Source organism: Lithobates pipiens, unplaced genomic scaffold (genome assembly GCF_037356315.1).
Source record: "Lithobates pipiens isolate NorthernLeopardFrog02 unplaced genomic scaffold, aLitPip1_a1.2 Scaffold_10, whole genome shotgun sequence".
NCBI classification, from domain to species: domain Eukaryota; kingdom Metazoa; phylum Chordata; class Amphibia; order Anura; family Ranidae; genus Lithobates; species Lithobates pipiens.
Window position 1 is genome coordinate 16,363,196 of NW_027507686.1, and position 24,279 is coordinate 16,387,474.

At 44.7% G+C, this 24,279-nt stretch overlaps 1 protein-coding gene across 2 annotated transcripts in view; it reads left to right on the forward strand.

Moving 5' to 3' along the window:
* The window catches only part of LONP2 (lon peptidase 2, peroxisomal), a 151,218-nt gene extending 131,926 nt beyond the window's left edge, over positions 1 to 19,292 (forward strand). For both annotated transcript variants that reach the window (XM_077451692.1, XM_077451700.1), the window contains 4 exons: positions 5,220 to 5,362; positions 9,690 to 9,897; positions 11,115 to 11,305; positions 16,852 to 19,292. In XM_077451692.1, coding sequence (XP_077307818.1) covers positions 5,220 to 5,362; positions 9,690 to 9,897; positions 11,115 to 11,305; positions 16,852 to 17,073 — 764 coding nt within the window. In that variant the 3' untranslated portion in view covers positions 17,074 to 19,292. The remainder of the gene's footprint in view (positions 1 to 5,219; positions 5,363 to 9,689; positions 9,898 to 11,114; positions 11,306 to 16,851) is intronic.
* Positions 19,293 to 24,279: the final 4,987 nt, after the last annotated feature.

Here is a 24,279-nt window from a genome sequence, read left to right on the forward strand (position 1 = left end):
CTTGCGAACATAAAAGGTTGCGTCTTGATCTGGCTGTCAGGAGCTTTCAGTCTTTGGAGGTCAGAGCGATCTGTCATGTCTCGGTACGTATCTCAGCGGAAGCAGAAGATAATTGAAGTTTTATCGGGTTATTTTCTCCCCAAGTCACAGCTGTCGTATTGATCACTCAGCATTTGCCGTAGAGACTGTCTCGGGCCCGCTGTACCCACCTGCCAATCGTCTCCCAGCAGAAACGGTTTACATAAATCCTTGTCCACCCCGAGCTCAGCCGATGGTCCCCTGTGATAATGTCCTAGCTTCATTACAATAAATTCCTTACTAATATCATTTCCCCGTCTCCGCTATTAGATTTACTCCCCGTCCCCGGCAGAGAGAGAGGAGAAAATGAATGATCTGCTGGCCGAGTATCGTCATTCCAGGGCGTTTAATTGTATTGTCCATCCTTGTGTGATACGTCTTCCAGGTTCCCGAGTTGCCTTCATATATAAAGAGTTGTGTTCTGAAAAGGATTCTGTGTTTTATCTCCGGGGCTGTCCAATCAATATGGCAACAACAGGGAGCTTCATTGTTCTCAGCTAGTCGTCATTCTATTTCTTCACCAATTTTCCTGCCTTTTTAACTGGCCTAAAAGTATTGGTACGCAGAGATAACCGCTCTTATGTACATGTTTTTAGCTATGTTGGTATTAAAAACCAGTACTGTAGGATCATCCGTTTTCCAAATAAAATTTATTAGGTGTTGGGTGTCATCATTATTGTACAGGGAAGTTTCCACAATGCTCCGTCGACGTTCAGACTTTGCATTCTGCTATGTGGAAAGGGCACACGTGACGTATTGCTCGGCCTATGAACATTCCATAGTTGGAGTTGGTTCACCTTTACATAAGAACTGCCTATGTAGATAAGGGGAGCCTGTAGATAAAAAAAAAAAAAACTCAACTAAAGTTGAATGATCTTGTATACCTCTCGAAGCCTGACTGGAATACTCCTAGGACGTTGCTAAGCGAGTCCTTGTCATTACTGCTCACCTCCACCATCACATGCATGTGATTTAACCCCCTTCACATGCTCTTTCCCTCCCTTGATGCAGTAGCTCTGAGCTCAATATTTGAGAGCTCGCTCCTATGATGGAGGAGGTGAACAGTAAAGACTAGGCCTCACTTAGCAACATTCCGGGACTATTCAAGTCAGGCTTCAGGAGGTACGTAAATGGCCTACACCAAATGGCCAGTTTACTGTCTTGCAGGCTTTAGGAGGGGGGGGCAGATTAGAGCAAGTGGGATTCGAAAATTCCCAATGTTATTGGGGTCAACGATGCCCCATTTTTTATTTTAGTCAGAGAAATGGTACCCCATTGTTGGTATCAGTTGGAGAAATGGTGCCCATTGTTGGTATCAGTTGAAGGAATAGTGCCCCATTGTTGGTATCGGTGGGAAAAATGGTGCCCCATTGTTGGCATCAGTGAAAGGAATAGTGTCCCATTGTCTTTATCAGTGGGAGAAACAGTGCTCCATTGTTGGTATCAGTGGGAGAAATTGTGCCCCATTGTTGGTATCAGTTGGAGACATGGTGCCCCATTGTTGGTATCAGTGGAAGGAATAGTTCTCCATTGTTGGTATCAGTGGGAGAAATGGTGCCCCATTGTTGGTATCAGTGGGAGAAATTGTGCCCATTGTTGGCATCAGTTGAAGGAATTGTGCCCTATTGTTGAATGAATGAATGACTTGTATAGCGCTACCTATACGAACTGAATCGCCTCAGGGCGCTTTTTCTTGCCACCGGTGTCCATCGGTTGTCCATTGTTGGTATCAGTTGAAGGAATAGTGCCCCGTTGTTGGTATCAGTTGAAGGAATAGTGCCCCAAGGGCCAGTTAAAGGCAGGCAGAGGGCTACACCAGGGATTTATGTCCTCTCTCAGAGATCGCAGCACTTCCACTGATCATTTAGTCATCTGGAATTCTCTCCAAAAGGACAGAGCTATATTTATTTAGGTATCATCCGGGGTCAGCATCTACTTCCTGGACTGAGATGCCGGCTCAGATGATGCAATCGTCTAAATCCTGGTGCCTTTAAAGTTTCTGGCTCTGTACACAAATGTCTGACACATATCAGCCCCCCGGTGCATCCTCTCACACCGATGACGTCATCTCACCCTAGACAAAGTCATTGGATTGAATCTATAGATTGGATTTTTAAAAGGTAGATCTTTAACAAATATAATTATATATATATATATATACATACACATACACATACATACTGTAGCTGCATATTGTGATATGCCATGAATGTATTTAAGATTTATAAAGTGACAAAGAGGTTCTCTTTATCTGTAGACAGTTGTCAGGCACCAAGAAGGAAGTGTTAAAAGGTATTTTTGGGCATTTCCAAATGCCAATCGTTGTAAACATCAAACCTTTAAGGCCTATAAAGGAGGAAACAAAGAACAAGGCTTTGTGGGCTCTTAGGAAAACCTGTGCTTTGCCCATTCAGGATTGATTTAATCGCCCTTTTTAGAGTCCCCATCTTCCAATGAGGACACTACTTCTGACTACCAGAGATTTCCCATACATTGAAGGGATTTATTTTCATTTCCTGTTGTGGCTATGAGACAGGAAGTGAAAAGTTTCCCCAGTGGGGCACTTATGGCAAAAAAAAAAAAAAAAACCCTGCTTAGGGGTTATACCCCTCCCTTAACCACTAGCTTACCGGGCACTTTTAACCCCTTCCTGCCCAGGCCAATTTTAAGCTTTCAGTGCTGTCCCACTTTGACAATTGAGCGGTCATACAACACTGTACATAGGACATTTTTACCTTTTTGTTTTCACACAAATTTCTGTTGGTGGTATTTAATCACTACTGTGTTTTGTTTTTTTGCTTCTGCTAAAAAAATAAATTAAAAAAAGACCAAAATATTTTGAAAAAAAAAAACAAATACATTTCATAGTTTGTTATACAATTTTGCAAACAAGTAATTTTTCTCCTTCACTGTGCGTTAGTGAGGCTGCACTGATAGGTGGCACTGGATAGCAGTACTGATGGGCACTGGTTGGCAGTACTGATGGGCATTGATTAGCAGCACTGATGGGCAGATGTTGGGATCGATGTCCCTATAACAGAAGCCGTTTTCTGGCTTACTACTTTTTCTCCCCATGCTGCCACGCTGTTTACTTCCGTGATCGGCTGTCAGCTGATCTTGTGGTAAAGGGCCACTGTAATTGAACCTTTACCCCGATCCGTGATCAGCCGAGTCTGAAGGACTCAACAATCACAGATCGCACCACTCGGGGGTTTGCGAGCAGCGTGATCAAGGGAGCACGTCTATGATGGACGCCTTCCCCGCACTGAAAACCTGCGTTGCAGCCGTCTTTCGGCTATAGCTCATGGGGAAAGTGGTTAACCACAAAAACACAATTTTTTTTTTTATTATTCGAGCATGAATGGAAATATAACTGTGCGAACCTTAAACAACAAATGTGAAAAGCAGCTACACCAGAATGTGACAAAAATTTGAATAAAGTGCTAAAAAAAATAAAATAAAAAAATAAGTAGTGCTAGAAAAGAATGTTGTAAACACATAAATGCTAAAATGTTGAAGTCCCAGAGAGTGATATAAATGCGAATATGGGGTATAACCCTATAATAAGTAGTCCTGTGGCCACAATCCTAAAATAAATAGTATAAGTGGCAGTCCAACTGTGAATTGTTGATCTCCTGAAGGAAAAATCAATCTGGAACAGGTGAATCCTTACAATAAGTCGAGGTCAATGCACTCTTACCGAAATGGATGGATCCGAATGTCGTACAACACCAAATCAAACCAGCATGAATATCCCAAAGGATCTATTCATTCAAGTGGAACCAGGAACTCCGTGGCGTCTCCCCTCTACTGGAAAGGTCTCCATGGTGTCCAACAAATGTAGGGAATCTTACTCCGCCAATGATGAAGCCCACTCTCATCCAATCATGACATATGGAAAAAGAGGGAATACTCCAATAGTGTAGGTCAAAAAAATGGGTTTATTAAACCGACAAATATAAAAAGTTTAAAAAAAGTGATCGCGTACAGAATGAAAAAGCAATGTGGAGAGCGATAAGCCTTTCCCAACGCGTTTCGTCCAAATCGGACATCTACAGGGGCTCGTTTGATTCGGTGTCGTACGACATTCGGATCCATCCATTTCGGTAAGAGTGCATTAACCTCCTCTTCTTATTGTAAGGATTCACCTGAGATCAACATTTCACAGTTGGACTGCCACTTATAATAAAGTTAAGGTATCCCCGCGCTATCATCAATGGCATAGGCTATCACTAAGGATAGGTTGCAGCAAACCACCGACAGGGGTATAAACCCTACCCCCCAAATAACAATAATGTGAAAATCAAATAAATGGTGTTGCGCTACCTTAAGAGATTAAACTATACTATAGTGTTTTGTGCATAGATGTATGTTAAAAGTTGTGCTAAATAATAAGCTAACAGAGATATTTCTTCCTATTAAGTAAGTGTGGCAGAATTACCATAAGCTGAACAGTTTTATATTATACACTGTGTAATATATAACTGTTCAGCTTAGGGTAATTCTGCCACACTTACTTAATAGGAAGAAATATCTCTGTTAACTTATTATTTGTCACTTATAATATTTATTTCTTTTAGGATTGCGGCCACAGGACTATTATTCAAGCAAACTCGCACAAATGCAGGACGCCTGTCGCCCCAAAGGAAGTTCCAGAACTTCTTTTCAGGCGTCCCGTGCTTCTGTTTGCGCAATTTTACCGTGTTTTGTCGGGCGACAATCGCAGCAAAATCGCGCCACGATTTGAGTGCCATTAAAAATAATGGGGATCGCAAGGGCGTCCCACGTTTTGTGCCAATTTCGGGGGCTGCGCAGACGTTGGGAGAGGGCCGAGGAGACGTTGGGAGAGGGCTGCTCAGGCGAGAGGGCTGCATGTGCGCCGGAGAACTCCGGATCAACACGCTTGCTATAAGTCTGATGAACCTCCTCTCTGTCCGGGTACAATCTCTCCTTATCTGTGCACATTGAATGCCATTTGGAGATGGAGGTCGCTCGGGGTCAGTGGCGGGACACAGATGAGCCTCTTATCCTGCTCATTACAGAGGGGTGTCTGCTGGCTGAAGAGGCAATTTATCTCCATTTCATTTCAGTCTCATTGTACATTCGGCTTCCTATAATCCCTTGTGAATTTCTTATCGCAGATACCAAAGCCGGCCTGTCAGAGGACTCCAGAGCTCGGGACATCGGTGACCCCGCAGACTTGACCCTCCCTCCTGAAATGCCAATACTGATTGACCATCACGCACTGAAGGATATACTTGGAGCACCAAAATACGAGATTGAGGTAAAGGACCTTGGCCAAATCGCACCATCTGCAGTGACTTTTTTATTTTTTTTCCTTAAGAGCTAATTAGTTGACCTTTTCCCTTCACCTGAGATTAAAACTGACCGGGGATATTAGGAGACGAGCAATGTACAGTCTGATGCGAAATGATTGGTTTGTAGTTTAAGACCAAACTCCAGGCAAACCGCTAAATATACACAAAATACATACAAAGGAGCTGCCAAAAGATTTTGTATTGCTGTCCATCCAGTTCTTAGAATTATGATACTCTGCCACACAGCAAAGACCTGTCTGGCATGGCAGGAGACTGACACACTTAAAGCAGTATTAAAACTAAAAATCATAATATACTGCAGCTTACCAATCATTCAATGTGGTGACTGCATTCGTTTTTTTGTTTTTTTCCAGGCTTTTTTCTCTCTGTTTACCTCCTGTAATAAAGCGTCCCCACTCTGGATGAAGGGGCATTAGGGGCACCTTTTGGACAGCAGTATTGTCAGTCTGAGGGGAGGGGGATGTTAGAGGTACTAGTAGATTTAGATACACTAACAAATGGAAGCCCAACTATCTAACATTAGAGTCATGCAACTGCTCCTGCCCAATCACAGAAGCCTTTGTATTAGGTGAAGTCATTCACCTAATACAAAGGCTTCTCTGAATGGGCAGCAGAGGGGAGGGTTTTTTTGGATTTGACTCATAGTGTGCTTTCAAAGAGTCTTGCAGCTGCCCCTCCCCTCCTTGTGCCCAATCACAGAAACCTTTGTATTAGGTGAACTCATTCACCTAATACAAAGCTGCTGAATGGGCAGCAGAGAGGAGGGGTGGGCATAGCTGCTCTGTGTGCCTTTCTCTCCTTTCTCACAGCCCTGAGTGTCAGTGTATGCTCCAGGAGAGCCATTAACCTGTCAGATATTAATGATGATATGTACCTCTTTGGACTTGACTCATAGTGTGCCTTCAAAGAGCCATGCAGCTGCCCCTCCCCTCCTCCTGCCCAATCGCAGAAGCCTTTGTATTAGGTGAACTCATTCACCTAATACAAAGGCTTCTCTGAATGGGCAGCAGAGGGGAGAGACGGGCATAGCTGTTCTGTGTGCCTTTCTCTCCCTTCTTACAGCCCTGAGTATCATTGTATGCTCCAGGAGAGCCATTAACCTGTCAGATATTAATGATGGTGATAAGTTCAGGAGATCTAATGCACCGCTTTGGACTAGACTCCTAGTGTGCCTTCAATTTTACAAAGTGGCTGAATTCCTAGAATACAGCTTTAACGGACACTAAGGCTTGGTTCACACCTACAGGACGGACACGCAGACGTGCATCGTGTGTAGAGCAGCTCTACGTGCAAGCAACATTGACTCTTTTTACAAAAATGCACCGAGCTCCATCATGCAGTTTGGCACATGCGGAACGTACACAGATGCATGGAAGGTGCCATTGATGGCACCGCCACGTGATTTCTAAAGGGCAGCGCGTTCTGTGTGTATCAGAAAAGCGCCCAGTGTTGTATGCGTTCCCGACAACGCATAGATGTGAACCCGGCCTAAGGCCTGCCGTTGTCATCTCTTCTGATAGAGAGCTGGAAGGTATCATATCATGTTTATGCAATTCCAAATGCTATGGGGAACAGTCCCAGGAGAATTCCCGGATTCTACGCCAGACAGACACATTTCAGCGGAGTCCTGCGGAAAAGGTGAGTCAGCTCCCACGAGAAGGCCTGCGGCGGGCATTCTCCGTCTGGTCTCTTGCGGCGTAGACAACGAGATGCATTTTTTTTGGGGGGGGGGGGGGGGGAGTGAGACTACGTGACGTGACACCTGGAAGAATTATTGTATCAACAAGGGAAGTCTGCTGGCACGATGATGAGAGTGAAACTGCTAAGCGGATTAAGGAGTAAAGAACTACATCCGAAACAAGCGTCCTTTGTACCCTGACTCCGGGGCGGCCTATTATAGAAGCGCCCCCCCCTCGCCTGCAGGGCTGATATTGTTCTGCCACATGACAGGGGGACTCCAGTGTTGACTTGCTGCAGAAGAACAATGGAACGAGCGGATACACTGACAGCGGAGGGAAGATGAATAGATGGGCGGATTCTGCCTTTCTGTGCTGGAAAATCTTCAAATCCTCTGGCTGGCACTGGTTGGGAGGTTGTTTAAGCCTGTAAAGCCATAGTACAGGGTATATTCTACTCCATTGTGCTTGGGAAATACATTCACGTTTTTATTTTTTGCTGTTGTCATTTGGTTTTTATTTTTTCGATCTTTTATATGTATTTTTCACATATACATTGTAGCCATGGTTGGCTTCCTTAGTTACAGTGTTATGTTGCATTACTGTTCATGCTGGAGGCACTTTTCCGTGTATCTTTTTGTATCGTAAAGCTTAAATGTCGTCTCCACCCAAAACTGTTTTGAGGTTTTTCAGGATTGTTGACGGGTTAAAGCTGAACTCCGACCTTCCCTTCAGTCTTGCAAAGTTGTACCGGCTCCTCTCCTCTACTGAAATGGCTTCCTCCTGATACTGTGAGCTTCTCACAATGTGCATTAGAAGCCGCAGCAAGTCAGACAGAGCCCCGCCTCATTTCCTGCCTGCTGGACACCCAGCATCATCGAGTTCTCACCTCCACAGCCTTCAAGCCGTTCTTAAGTAAGGGAGGGTTATTACCCCCCCGAAAGATTTATTTTTGCCCCATTGCAGAGATTTCCCTTCACTTCCTGTCCCAATGTCAAACAGGAAGTGAGAGGAAACGCCTGCTAATTAAAGTGATATTAAAGTGTAGTTCCACCCAAAAATGAAACTTCCGCTTTTGCGGTTCCTCCCCCCCTCTGGTGTCACATTTGGTACCTTTCAAGAAGGATGGGGGGTGGAGCAGATACCGAATACAGCTATTTTGCTCCCACGTCTGGACATAGATACCCGAGCCACCCGTGGGCATCTATGCCACTTTCCGTCACCCCCCCGTCTTCTGGGAGACACACGTGTCCTAGAAAACAGCAGGGACCAGTGGGATAGCGCAGGGCGAGTCGCGCATGCACAGTAGGGAACCAGGAAGTGAAGACACAATGCTTCACTTCCTGATTCCCTTACCGAGGATGGCGGTGGCAGCACCCGACAGCCGAGATCGGCCTCGGGTGCCAACATTGCGAGCGCCCTGGACAGGTAAGTGTCCTTATTTTAAAAGTCAGCAGCTACAGTATTTGTAGCTGCTGACTTTTAAGAAAATTTAATAAAATTAGGCGGAACTCCGCTTTAAAGGCTTTTTTTTTTACATAACAAACTTATAATTACCTGCTCTGTGTAATGGTTTTGCACTGAGCAGCCTGTCCCTCCTCTTCTCATGTAGTTTAGTTTATTTGGGCCTTTTTGACCCAAACAAACACAATGTAAATTGTGTGAAAACCTGCATCAATTCACCAGAAAAATATTGGTTGACGTCTCCCACCCCTTTGTTCTTCAGCCTGGGTTCACACTTGTGAATCGCATCGCATTCCTGTGCACATCACACGCTAGGTCTGTGTGGTGCGCTTTGAGCCATACGTTTTGTATGGCCCAAAACGCAATCACCTCCGTACCAAAATGGTGCAGGAACTTTATTTTTTCCGCACCTGAATCACATCGCATCGGCGTCTATACCCATGCAATGCGTTTCTTGCAATCGCACTGTGTTTTGCAATCTGTTCATATAGTTACATAGTAGGTGAGGTTGAAAAAAGGCCTCTGTGTGTTCCAAACATTGACACCTGCAGCAGATCGCATGGATGCTGTGCGATTGCGATGCGGGGAAACGCAGCTAATCTTGTGCGTTTCCTGCTTCACAATCGGTGTAAACCAGGGTTATAGCTAAAGAAAATACATAATTACGTTGAACATTGGCTAGGTATTGGCACTACGAGCCTTGTGCCGTACCAGATCCTCGGTGATGGGAAGGAGTTTATGAAGCCATTGCTGTGTCTAGCGATTCCTCGTTCAGCCTGCAGGCAAAGACCCGGCTATTCTGGTGCTGGACATGCAGGAGAGCTGGAAACGTATTATTTGCAGAACATGAATAATTAGAACACATCAGCATACATGATCCAGCCTCTACGGCAGAGATATGCAATTAGCAGACCTGCAGCTGTTGCAAAACTACAAGTCCCATCATGCCTCTGCCTCTGGGTGTCATGCTTGTGGCTGTCAGTGTCTTTCTATGCCTCATGGGACTTGTAGTTCTGCAACATCTGGAGGTCCGCTAATTGCATATCCCTGCTCTACGGGTTCCACTTCTAGAATCTGTTTTTGCGGCAGTTACCTTCCTGTTTTCATTGGAGCATTTTCTCCGTCCTTGTAGGTGTTTGAGAGGCTGAACCAGCCCGGCGTGGCCATTGGCCTGGCCTGGACTCCGCTGGGAGGCGAGATCATGTTCGTGGAGGCCAGCCGTATGGACGGGGAAGGACAGCTCACCCTCACCGGACAGCTGGGCGACGTCATGAAGGAGTCGGCTCATCTCGCCATCAGCTGGCTGCGCAGCAACGCTAAGAAGTATCAGCTGACCAATAGTAAGCAGGAACCTTGTGGCTTATGATGGCTGGGGGAAAGCGGGGACTAGCGGTAGCAAAGTCTGATTGGCCACTGGTGGTGTTCCACCCTCTCCCAGGTCTTGAGTGCTGCTGTGCAGGGGGAGCACAGGAGGCCAATATCTATACAGGTGCAGGTACTTATACTAGCTGTATGTAAGGCCTCGTTCACATACACCTGTGTGAGGACCGGGTGGGCCTGTGCAGGTGTTGTTTCTTTGCATCACAGTGCAGATAAGTCCCATTCGTGTCAATTGGGATGCAGTGGCTGCACGGACACAGCCGCGCTTCCAATTTGACATCCGCGCAGGTGCACAGCCCGGAATGCAGACAGTGTAAATCCCCCGTGCAGGCAGTCTTGTTATGTCAGTTGGGACGCAGAGGCAGCATGGACAATGGGCACGCAACAGGTGAACGGCCCCAAAAGCAAACGGTGGTCATTCGGAGTCGTTCACCTACACCCATTTGAAATTGGGAGCGCAGCTGTGACTGTGCAGCCTCTGCATCCCACCTGATATAATGGGACTGCCTGCACAGGGATATATGGAACACCTGTGGGCAAACGCGGTCCTCCTGCAGTCTGCGCTGTGGTACGCCCTCGTGAACGAGGCCCAAGTTAGGCCTCTTGCACACGATAATCCTATTTCAGCATCTATTTTTTCTTTTGCCATTTTTTTTTTGTTTTTGTTGTTATGTATTTTCGTGCATATGTTTGTGTTCATGCACAAAAACGTATTCTCGTGTTCACAATATGTTAACGAATGAATGCACACAAGATCGCATGCAAATGTGCACATTACTGACCAAAAATGCTGATTTTTTTAATTTTATTTTTTATTACTGAAGACTACTCGGCGTTTGTTTACGCTCCTGTGTGCACAGGCACATTGCAATGAATGGGCTGTATTTTAGCTCAGTAAAATAATAAGCTGTACTGAGCTTTTTCTAGCTGCGGTGTGCAAGAGGCCCAACTTGATTATTTTTTTTTTTTTTGGACAGCTGCATTAAATTGTATTTTATTTTTCTGTCTGGGTAGATTTCAGTTTTCAGTCTCTTCTCCTCCAAATGCCCATTCTATGATTTGTGCGTTCCCAAAATTGTTTTTCTGTTCTTTTGAAGTTTGTGTCTCAGAGATGCGCCGTACATAGGCGCTGCTCTTGTAGTCTGTGACATGACTGCCGCATCCTCTTCTATTTCAGCGTCTGGCAGCTTTGATCTCCTTGACAACACAGACATTCATCTGCACTTTCCAGCTGGGGCCGTCACAAAGGATGGTCCGTCTGCGGGCGTTGCCATAGTAACCTGCCTTGCCTCGCTCTTTAGCGGCAGGCTGGTGTCTTCAGATGTTGCCATGACTGGAGAGATCACATTGAGGGGACTCGTTCTACCTGTAAGTTGCATGGCGGGGAAGAGGGGTATTTATTTATCGGTGCCTAAAACAGAGACTGTCTCCCCAACCAGGTTAATAATGTAATCTTCAGTTGCGTTTTTTTTTTTTATCTGCTTGGGTACTCTTAAGTCAGGGGTCCTGAATAAAAAATGAACGGGGTCCAGTTAGTAAAATTTTCTTCCAGCAGATGTCCGAATCTCATGTTTGCACTATAACACTTTATTATTATTATTATTATACGGGTTTTATATAGCGCCAACAGTTTGTGCAGCACTTTACAGCCCCCTTTTACATCCCAGCCCCCCCTGTACATCCGTGTCTTCTGTCTACCCTTCACATCATAGCATCCTCTTTACATCACTGTCCACAGCCCCCCTCCCCCTTTACATCAGTGTCCACAGTCCCTCCTTTAAAGCATTCCAGTAGTGTCCTCAGTTCTCTTTAACATAACAGTGCCCACGTTGCCCCGCCTGCCCCCTTTGCACGTCGCCCCGCCTGCCCCCTTTGCACGTCGCCCCGCCTGCCCCCTTTGCACGTCGCCCCGCCTGCCCCCTTTGCACGTCGCCCCGCCTGCCCCCTTTGCACGTCGCCCCCGCCTGCCCCCTTTGCACGTCGCCCTGCCCGCCTGCACCCTTTCTGCCTGCCCCCTTTGCATGTCGCCCCTGCCCGCCTGCACCCTTTCTGCCTGCCCCCTTTGCATGTCGCCCCTGCCCGCCTGCACCCTTTCTGCCTGCCCCCTTTTGCACGTCGCCCCTGCCCGCCTGCACCCTTTCTGCCTGCCCCCTTTGCACGTCGCCCCTGCCCACCTGCACCCTTTCTGCCTGCCCCCTTTGCACGTCGCCCCTGCCCGCCCCCCCTTGCACGTCGTCCCTGCCCACCCGCCCCCCCCTTGCACGTCGCCCCTGCCCGCCTGCACCCTTTAAACAGTCAATGATGTAATCTTTAGTTGCATTTTTTGTAATCTGCTTGGGTACTCTTAAGTCAGGGGTCCTGAATAAAAAAAAATTAGCGGGGGTCCAGTTGGTAAAATGTTCCGGCCGATATCCAAATTTCATGTTTGCACTATAACACTTTACAGCTCCCTTTTACATGACAGCCCCTCCTTACATCATTGCCTTCATCCTACCCTACATATCATAGCATCCTCTTTACATCGCTGTCCTCAGCCCCCCTCCCCCTTTACATCGGTGTCCACAGCCCCTCCTTTAAAGCAGTCCAGCAGTGTTCTCAGTTCCCTTTAACATCCCTCTGCACATCGCCCCTGCCTGCCCCCTTTGCACAGTACCATGCCCCTTGCAGTCATAGCCCCTCTTCTCCTCCTTTACATCACAGTCCCCCAATCATTTGCAGCCTCCCATGCACAGTCCTACCAGGGCAGCTGGGTGTTCTCTCTCGGGCCTCCCAGCTGCCGCTATCATACTCACAGCAGGCTGGGGTGGGAGGTGCTGTAGATCAGGATGGAGGGCGAGAGCTGCTCAACTTACTATGATAACAAGCGGGGTAATTACCAGCTTGTAAATATGAAAAGACTCCCGCAATCTGCCCCAATGTGCAGCACACTCTCTGCTGTGAGTATGATGGTGGGAGACCAAAGCAAGAACACTCAGGCTGATAAGTGGCACTGCCAGGACTGTCGTTCGGTCCGGACCATTGACCGCCATTTAATGAACCCTGTTCTGAGTTAATGCGGACTGATAAGGCCCAGTCCCTGTTGCAGCCTTTCTCAACCTCTCTTGAAATAAATATCCTTGAAATAATTTTCATGTCTTGGGGGACCCCCTGATGTTTAGTCTTTTGGGGGTCATCGGGAACACGCCATTTACATTGGTGGTGGTAAGTGGGGGGGAAAAACGTGGCCAGAATGACACCTCCGGCAGTCGTGGCCCCTGGTTTCTGTATTGTGTCATTGGAGCCATAGACTAAGTATTGCCCTCCCCCCCACCTCTTTGTCAAAGCATCTCAGAAAACTTTCCAACCAATCAGATGCATTTTATCCTTCCTGGTTGGCAATTCTCACTCCTCCAGAACTTCTCTTGTGTGTGTGTGTGTGTGTGTATATATATATATATATATATATTTATATATATTTTTTATTTATTTTTTTCAAACTCCCTTTGCCATCACCCTGTGTGATCCAAATGCACCGCAATTCAAATCCTCTTAGAAAGGCGCATATCCTCATTTCACCACAACTACTGCTAATCCTCCTCCCCTCCCCCATCATCTCTGCTTCCTGCCATCAGATTGCCAGCTCTTCTTCCCCGCCAGCATTTTATGTCATTTTGCTCGTTATTACAGCCCCATAATGTCATCAGTTTGTACTGCACCGCTGGAGACGTTGGCGCCATCTACATAAATAATTTACTGAGCAAAGTTTCCAATATGACAACTGCCTGTTTTGTACAAAACCAACCGTCACATTCAGACTTTTTGTTTCCTCAACTGTCATGTTCATGGAGAAAACACGGGCTGGACGGGTTTTAATGTGATTTGTCAAATTTTACAGCTACAACCTCACCGGGTTCAGACTGAAGGCCGGCGGCACCTAAAACAAGCTGCTCACTTTCATTACCACCTAGAGCAGTGATGGTGAACCTCGGCACCCCAGATGTTTTGGAACTACATGTCCCATGATGCTCCACTACACTGCAGAGTGCAAGAGCATCATGGGAAATGTAGTTTCAAAACATCTGGGGGGGTACCAAGGTTCACCATCACTGACCTGGCTTATCTACTTACTACAAGACTTCAAATACTTACACCAGGATGATCTGCAGCTGCAGGCATCATCCCAGTACCGTTTTTTTTTTGTTTTTTTTTTAAAGCCAGCACTCGGCTCTCTTGCAAAAGCAATCCTAATAGTCAACTAGCCGCTGGATTGCTTTTACAAGACTGCGGGAAAGGGGACATTCCCCGTTCCCCCTCCCACGGCTTGATCGGGATCTCCTGTCCCACCGGGAATCTCAATTGACCAGCTGACACTTCTGCTACCTGCCCCATGCCTATTGCCATCACAAGGATCCTTACATTCCTTGTGACAGCAGTAAAAGTGATAAAAGGAAAAAAAAAATATGTAAAGCAACAGTGTGAAAATTAAATAATGGTAAAAAATAAATGTAAAGCAACAGTGTAAAAATAAAATAATGGGGGGGGGGGGGGGGGGGGGGAAATGTAAAGCAACAGTGCAAAAATAAAATAAATGAATAATGGGGGGGAAAAAAATGTAAAGCAGTGCTAAAATAAATAAAAAACGGGGGGGCGAAAAGCAACAGTGCTAAAATAAAATAAATTATGGGAACAAAAAATGTAAAGCAACAGTGCAAAATTAAATAAATAATGGGGGGTGGGGGACGTAAAGAAACAGTGCTAAAATAAAATAAATAATGGGGGCGGGGAAAAACAAAGCAACAGTGCTAAAATAAAATAAATAACGCAAAGAAATGTAAAGCAACAGTGCTAAAATGGGGAAAAAATAATCTAAAGCAACAGTGCAAAAATAAAATTAATAATGGAAAAACAAACTGTAAAGTGGCCCCGTGCTTGCACACAAAGGCGAACGCACGCATTGGTCACGCACGCAAAACCGCGACCGTCCCACATGTGAGGTATCACTGCGAACACCAAATCAAGGGCAGCAATTCCAGCACCTCCTCTGTAAATTGAAAGTGGTAATCTGTAAGGGCTTTTAAAGCATCACCTATGGATAGTAAAACTGTAGCTCGTTTGTTGCAGTTGCACAGGTGTGCGCAGTATTCCAGCACGACATGTTTGGTATCTGTTTATGCAGTGTAACAATCTTTTATGTTTTACCAAGCAGTTGGGTATTATACAGTGTGTGTGTTTTTTTTTTTTTGTTTTTTTTGCATAAAACTTCAAAAAAACTTTATTTTTTTACCCTAAAAATTGCATTTGAAAAACTGTTGCATAAATACTGTGTGGCATAAAAAAAAATTGCAAAACCCACCAATTTTATTCTCTGGGTCCTGTGTTTGTTCTAAGTAATTTTCTAGCAAAAAAAAAAAAAGAAAATTACTGATTGTTACATGTAAACAAAAAGTGTCAGAAAAGGCCTGGAGGTCAAGTTGTTAAACTAAGAAAAATAAATGAGGTGACATTAAAAACGATGCACCGGTACCGGCTTGTTATACCGCTTCATTGCCAGCTCAGTTTTTAGACCCCTTTCACACTGAGGCGCTTTCACGCTTAAAAAAAAAAAAAAAAAACGCCTGAAAAGCTCACGAAAAATGATATCAATTAAAATCAATGAATGCTTTCACACTGGGGCAAGTGCGATTGGCAGGGCGGTTGAAAAAAAAAAAAAAGCCCCTCTCCATTGAAATGAATGGAAAGCTCTTCAAAAGCGCTCAGTACTTTACTGCCAGTTTAGAAGCTCCTTAGTGTTGTGATAGTTTCACTGACAGTTACTCATGCACCCAAATTTTGTATTTTTATTTTTTTTGAGATGGAAAGAAACTTGCTTTTGGTGATATTTAACCAGTTGCCACCCAGGCAATGTCTGACATTCCTCTCCTACATGTAAAAATCATATTTCTTTTGCTAGAAAATTACTTAGAACCCCTAAACATTATGGGGTTGATTTAATAAAGGCAAATCTACTTTGCACTACAAGTGCACTTGGAAGTACAATCGCTGAAGATTTGAAATGAAGGGAAGCTCTGCTAATTTTATCATCCAATCATGTACAAGCACAAATGCTGTTTTTTTTTACTTTCCTTGCATGTCCCCCTCGGATCTACAGTGACTGCACCTCCAAGTGCACTTGTAGTGCAAAGTGGATTTGCCTTTAGTAAATAAACCCCCCCCCCCCCCTATATATTTTTTTAAGCAGAGGCCCTGCAGAATAAAGTGGTGGGTGTTGCAATTTTTTTTTAGTTCACACTTTTTTTTGGGGGGGGGGGGGGGGTTTAAATACACTTTCATTATTTAAATTCCCACAAACACAACATGCTACCCAATTTTTTGGTACAATATAATTGATGTTATACCGAGTAAATAGATACCCGACGTGTCGCTCTTTAAAATTGTACACGCCCATGGAATGATGCCCAATGGGCAAATACAGTGTGACGTAAAATAATGCAACGACCGAGATTTTATTCTCTAGGGTCTCTGCTAAAAAAAAAAAAAAAAAAATTATATATAATATTTGGGGGGTTATAATTGGTTTTCTAGCAAAAAAAAATACGGATTGTAATGTGTAAGTAACAAATGTCAGAGAAAGGCTTGGGTAGGAAGGAGTTAAAGAGAATCTCCTGAATCAACTCAGACGTCATGTGGGAGGGAAGTGGTTAATGAGGGCTGCATTTATTTATTTATTTATTTTTTAATAAAGGAAAATGCACCAAAATTTTAGAAAAAAAATAACTTTCAGGTATAAAACATCTCTAATAAAGAAGAAATGGCAGCAGGGCAGTAGTGTGACTCTTGGTTCGGAATATTGTCCTCCTCTCACCCATGCGGTGTAGGCCACGGATGATGCCAATCCGGGGAAGCTGTCTGGTTCTCATGTGACCTCTCCTTTCCAGGTCGGTGGCATTAAAGACAAAGTCCTGGCGGCACACAGAGCTGGACTGAAGCGGGTGATTATACCGCAGAGGAATGAGAAGGATCTAGAAGAGATTCCTGTCAACGTCAGAAGGGATCTGAATTTCATTTTCGCCACGGCCCTGGATGAAGTCCTGAACGCGGCGTTCGATGGTGGCTTCCTGCTGAAAAGCGGGCAGGAGCTGCTGAACAGCAAACTGTGATTCCATCTCTCGCTGTACACAGCGAAGGGATCTCTTCTCACGTTTCTTCTGCAGTTTGCACTTTATTTGTTTTGTTGCTTTTGTATGCAGGGCTGCTATTTGGTTTTGTTAGGCTGCAGGTGGAAAAATATGAATATTGTTTATCACATGGGCAGAGCCCACCTACAAAATGTCCACCTAATCCAGTAGTCTCCAAAAATGTGGCCCTTTGCTTGGTTTTAACTGGCCCTTGCGGCACTATTTCATCCACTGATACCAACAATGGGGCATAATCGAACCCCCCCCCCCCCCGGTGACCCCAAAGAAGTCGAAAATTCCTCCCAGTGACACCAATAATGGGGTCCAGTGACTCCAACGATGGGGAACAATTGACATCAACAATGGGGCCCAATGATGGGACGCAATTCCTCCCTGACCCCCAACTATGGGGCACAATTCCGCTGACTGACACCAATGCTGGGGCATGGTTTTTTGTTTTTCCCCCCACTAACATTGAGATCTTTTCTACTCTCAATTGGCCCCCCAAAAGTCTGAAGGACAGTAAACTGGACCTGTGTTTTTCGAAAGTTTTGATACCCCTGATTGCTTCATGAAATACTCTTAAAGCCCAGATCTCACCCAAGTTTTTTTATTTATTTTTTAAGACTGCATGAAAAATGATTAAAACCTCCATCAGGCTTTATCATTGTCTAAGATACTGAGAAGATTTTCCTTATTTTCTGTGTGTTGTCACCAGGATAAGTAGTGAGGGGACATGTCAATATAGAGGACACCGCAATTAAAGCCCAAGACCGACTTAACACAAGCCGGCCCAAACCAACTTTTTCCATTCTAAAATGATGCGGCCATTGTGGTGTCTGTAATGAACTGGCTACATCCAGTAAGCGGTGCCAGGTTCTGGCAGCAGTGCTTCGGACTTCCTGTCTGCTGCTGCAATTAAAGAGTCTGAGCGCTGCTCTGCCAATCAGGAGAAGTCTTGTATTTTTATCATGCATGAATTCTAAATACAAAGCTTTCTTGAGGTGGAAATTGTGATATCCTCTATCCACCGTGCCCAATCGGAAGTCTTATAGTCATTAATAACAATACAAGGCTTCTGCTTAAAAATTGCCTGTAACACTGCTGGTACGCAGCGCCACTCACTGTGTGCAGGGCCGCTGACAAGGGGGTACCACGGGCCTCCTGTAGTAGTGCAGGGCCGCTGACAAGGGGGTACCACGGGGCCTCCTGTAGTAGTGCAGGGCCGCTGACAAGGGGGTACCACGGGTCTCCTGTAGTAGTGCAGGGCCACTGACAAGGGGGTACCACGGGGCCTCCTGTAGTAGTGCAGGGCCGCTGACAAGGGGGTACCACGGGGCCTCCTGTAGTAGTGCAGGGCCGCTGACAAGGGGGTACCACGGGGCCTCCTGTAGTAGTGCAGGGCCGCTGACAAGGGGGTACCACGGGGCCTCCTGTAGTAGTGCAGGGGGACGTGGGGAAAATTACAGAACAAATGTGTCTGTGTCTCTCCCTCCAGCAGCTGAAAGACAGTTTCTCCCTGGCTTTCAGCTGCTGGAGCGAGAGACACAGTGCATTGTTCTGTAATTGTCATCCAATCATTCTATTGTCTCTCTCCCTCCAGCAGCTGAAAGCCAGTTTCTTCCCCCCTCTCCCTGGCTTTCAGCTGCTGGAGTGAGAGACACAGTGCACCGTTCTGTAATTGTCATCAAATCATTGTGCACCAATCAGATAGGCTGTATGGGGTCCTTTGATTTTTAAGGGACACCCCTGACTGTATGCAACTAATGCTACCTCCCACGCAGCGGCAGCAGCTACTACAGTCCATTACAGCAGCCATATCACTCTGTAATGGAAATAGTTTCTTTGGGCCAGCTTGGATCAAACTATTTAAAGTGAAAGTAAAGCTGGAATTCTACTTTAATCACTCTGTCTGATATCCAAAACATTTTAGCTAAATGTCACTTTTAATTTCCAGATAAAAAAAAAAAAAAAAAAAAGAAATGAAGCACTAATATAACTGGCTAACAATTTAAGAGTAAAAAGTGAATATGTTTAAATTTGGAGATTACCTGGAAGTGAAATGTAATCAGATACAGAAAACTTACTAATATCAGTACTGTTCATGTTTATCATCTACTCGTTAATTACATATTGATTGCTCAGAGGAAAAACATGTACAAATAATTTTTTTTTTTTAATAAAAAAACATCTACAGCCGACTTTTGTTTTTGGTTTTATCTTTTCCCTGTGGTCAACAATATACATCTCTCTGATTTTTCTCTATTATAGCAGCTGATTTACCTCAATAGGGGAAGCCCCGTCCACCACTCTACAGAAAAGGAACAAACCGCAGATTAGCAGTCACATGACTGCAAATTAAGAGTGTGTGAGGGGAAGATCATGTTTTGCATATTTCAAAAGGATCAACACAAAAAAAAAAAAAAAAGATAAAGTAAACTTTGGGCTACTATGCAGTGGGATGCTGGCAATGGTACCATCAAAAATTTCCCTTTGGGATTAATAAAGTATTCTGTATGTGGTGGGATGTTGGTGATGGTACCATGCTGTGGGATATAAGTGATGTACCCTGTGGTGGAACGTTGGTGATGGTACCAAAAATAATTTCCCTTTGCTATTATTATTCTGTATGTGGTGGGGCATTTAGTGTTGGGATGACTTTCCAGCATTGACTTGTGTAGGAATGCTCTGTGCTCAACTTAGTAACACAGTTACTGGGGGAAAAAAAAAAAAAAAAGCCAGTCCCCCTCACATGTCCATGCGAATTGGATGCAGAGAAAAACTTGCATCAAATTCACACATACACTATATTGTCAAAAGTATTGGGACACCTGCCTTTATACGCACACTAACTTTAATGGCATCCCAGTCTTAGTCCGTCGGGTTCAATACTGATTTGGCCTCACCCTTTGCAGCTATAACAGCTTCACCTCTTCTGCGAAGGCCGTCCACAAGGTTTAGGAGTGTGTCTATGGGAATGTTTGACCATTCTTCCAGAAGTGCATTTATGAGATCAGGCACTGATGTTGAAAGAAGGCCTGGCTTGCAGTTGCCACTCTAATTCATCCCAAAAGGTGTTCTATCGGGTGGAGGTCAGGACTCTGTGCAGGCCAGTCAAGTTCCTCCACCTCAAACTCGCTCATCCATGTCTTTATGGACCTTGACTGTGCACAAAACATGTTGGAACAGAAAAGGGTCATCCCCAAACTTTTCACCACAAAGTTGGGAGCATTAAATTGTCCAAAATGTCTTGGTATGCTGACGCCTTAAGAGTTCCCTTCACTGGAACTAAAAGGCCAAGCCCAACCCCTGAGAAACAACCCCCACCCTATAATCCCCCCCTCCGCCAAATGATTTGGTCCAGTGCACAAATCAAGGTCCATTTATGAATGAGAGAGTTTGGGGCGAAGGAACTTGACTGGCCTGCACAGAGTCCTGACCTCAACCCAATAGAGCACCTCTGAACAAAGATGCTTCTGGAAGAATGGTCAAACATTCCCATAGACACACTCCTAAACCTTGTGGACAGCCTTCCCAGAAGAGGTGAAGCTGTTATAGCTGCAAAGGGCGGGCCAACTCAGTATTGAACCCTACCGACCAAGACTGGGATGCCATTAAAATTCATGTGAATGTAAAGGAGGGTGTCCCAATACTTTTGGTGATATTGTGTGTGTGTGTGTGTGTGTGTGTGTGTGTGTGTGTGTACCCGGCCTTATTTTAATTTTTTATTTTTTTTCCCCTCAAACTTTCTGTCAATAAGTTCCTAAGTAAATTATGACACCCGTGTGCAACTACCCTAAATAGTCTGTAGTGAAATCTATAAAAAAAAAAATTAAACCTTTCAGATCACACATCTAAAATAAGGGTCATATTTAATACCAATTCATTTCAATCAGGACCGTGCAGACAAATTGCACATTATAGGGTCAGTCCACCCAAAACAAATTTAAGTTAGGCCCCTTTCACACTTCTACGACTTGCCCTGCGACTTGGGACTGCAAAGTCACATGACAATTCATTCCCTGCGATTTCCAGCGACAACCATTCGTCTTCCTATGACTTCAAAGTAGTCTCTGCACTACTTTGATAAGAGTTACACAGGCATTCCCTGAAGTCGCAGTAGTGTGAAGGGGGTCTTATTGATGGTCACTCTAAAATGTTACATTTTATCCAGACAGTTGAGGGCCGTGTCCCAGGATCCAGGAATTTTTTTTTTTTTTTACATTTTAGCCTGGGGGTGCCGTGAGATTTTTGCATGCTTTTAAGCACTGCCAGGTGCAGCCCAGATTGTGACCAACTGCCTGCAATTATCAACCTTCAGAAAGTTTTTGGAAACTTATTTGGGATTAGGGCCGCGCCCATCCTAGTGCCATATTAATTTATCAGCAACTACCAAAAACTCACCCATCTTTCTGCAGGTAAACAAAATGGTTAAACTGTCCTAAGAAATGATTTCAGTTATTGATCTGCTGAGCCAAGTCCGCTTCTAGATTCTTTGAGGAGAACCTTGGTGAGATCTTCCCGTCATAGTCCCAGGTTGGTTCCGTTCCACTCCTCCCATTGTATATCTCTTACTACAAAACCAATTAAACACCCACCAGAGGGACTAGGACCTTCAACAGGTGTGCCTAAGAACTCAGTATAAAGATCTCACTACTGAAGCCCAAAGACAAACAATTGGGTGATTTAAAGAAGTATGGCAAACGCCTTCTAGGCCCTACTTCTATGGATCTCCGTTCGTTCTGTACTCGTGCCAGGGTTCCAGTCGACAGCAGGCTGAAGTCTGATGGTCCAGGCTCTGGATCAATCCCGACTTTAATGTTGGGCTTGACCCAGATGCCTGGCTCAGCCGCTCAGCAGATGCTGAGAAACTAAACCAGCCGCTCCAGCCCCCTCCACAATTCAGTGAGCGCTAGAGGGGCAGAGCAGAGAGCTGGTGACTGACAGTCATGACTCTATGCTCGGGGGGGGGGGAACTGAGCAATCAGCAGTGTTTGATCGCTCAGTTCTACAAGAAGAGGCGGGGGAGAACTGGGCAATCAGTGTTTGATCGCTCAGTTCTCCATGTAGAGGGGGGCTGAGCAATCGGCTGCGTTTGATCGCTCAGTTCTCCATATAGAGGGGGGCTGAGCAATCAGCTGTGTTTGATCGCTCAGCTCTCCAAGAAGAGGCGGGGGAGAACTGAGCAATCAGCAGTGTTTTGATCACTCACCTCTCCTTGTAGAGGCAGTGTGGAATCAATGCTGCATCCACTTTTTTTTATTTTTTTTTGGGAACCCGAACTTCTCTAAGGCTTCCTCACGTAGTAAAAAGTCAAATATCAGTTTAGGCCATGCAATAGCATAAAGTAGAACATTGACAAAATCTAATAGTAATAAAATGTGTGTAGCTCTACCTCAATCAGCAGCTGTGGAATAGATTCTCTTCGTTTTGAGGTTTGTAGTTTTTTTGGTTGTATTGATTGCACCTAATGAAAGAAGTCATTTTGCATAGAATATCCACAATCTTTTGCATTATATCTGCACACCGGAGACCGGCACCTTATCTCTACAAAGGACAATATAGAAGTAACACAGAGAAGATGTAATTCCATCTGGGAATGCTGGGCAGCCAACTGCACTTGTCATCACTTCCCAGAATTGTACAGACGTGACCCGCTGCTGTATTATTCATACCAAACGTTACAACAAACCTCCATCTGGCTGGGAAGATTCTTCTGCAAGTACCAATGACTGCACCTTAAAGTGTGTGTCAGGTCACACATAAAAAAAAAAAAATATGCAGCAGTACAATGTATACAACACACATTCCCATGTTTTATCCTATATAAAAAAAAAAAACACATCGAGCTTCGAATTTCCTGTTTGAGTCAACAACACAGAGAGGGAGATTTACTAAAAGTGGAGAATGCAAAAATACAGTGCAGCCGTGCATGGTAGCCAATCAACTTGTTCAATTAAGCTTTGGCAATAAGAGGCCCCCCCCCCCGAGTGATATGACATGTTAAATTGCATGTTTTTGGTGCCAACAGCACCGTCCAAATAGGTGTGACACTGACTTTGCAGCACCGCATTGATTACCAAAATAGTTCCTGCACTACTGGGGTGGGCGACTACAAAAGAGATGTGCATGAACCCGCACCGCTGTCTGTCAAATCACCAACACCACACGGGGGCGCCCCCCCCCCCCCCCCGGAACTGAAACACAGATTTGAAAATCAAATACCACCAAAACAAAGGTCTTTTTGGAGGTGGGGAAGTTAAATATATAAATGTATTTGGGTACAGCATTACAGCACACTTGTCAGTTAACCACTTCCAGCCCAAACCAATTCTAGCACTCCTCTGTGTATAAAAAAAAAAATTATATATATATATATATATAAAAAAATTTTTTTTAATTTTTCAAAATTTTTTATTTTTTTAGAAGACATTCAGGGATAAGATGTCGGACGTGGCAACTTTTAATGTCACATTGTATTTGTACAGCAATTTTTCAATTTTTTTGGGGGGGGTGATGGGGGGAGGAAAAAAAAAAAAACTTTCATGAAAAGTTAGCCAGATTTTTTTTTTCTGTATTATGTGAAAGATGATGTTACGGCATGTAAATAGATACCCAACATGTAATTCTTTAAAATTGCGCAAACTTGAGTGCTTAATCTCGATAGGTGACGCTTTAAAAATTGTTACAAGTTTAGAGTTAAGGGTTTTTTTTTTTTTACACTTTCCCTAGAAATATTTTAGTTTTTAATAACTTTTATTCCTATTACTAGGAATGTAAACATTCCTTGTAATGGGAATATCGCAGGACACGCCCTCTTTACAGAGAGATGTGGGGTCTATTAGTTCCCACATCTCACCTCTAGGCTGCACAGATCAAAAAAAAAAAAAAAAAAAATCAGCCTTTTCAGTTACAAACACGGCAGTGTTTACATCTGCTGGGGAAAGAAGTGATGTCATAACATCGCTCCCACCCTCCGAAGGTCATAGAGATTGCCAGGGACCATCTGGTCCTAGGTCAGCTCTATGGTAAACCGCTGCTGACTGTATTCATTCTTCAGCTCACTGATCGCACAGGTGGGCCAGTAGAAGCACCGGAGGGTGGCAGGAGGATGTCTCCACCTGGCATCTGTAAAAATCAGCCGCTATGATTGTTTGTACATAGCAGGGGATCGCCAGCAGAAGACAA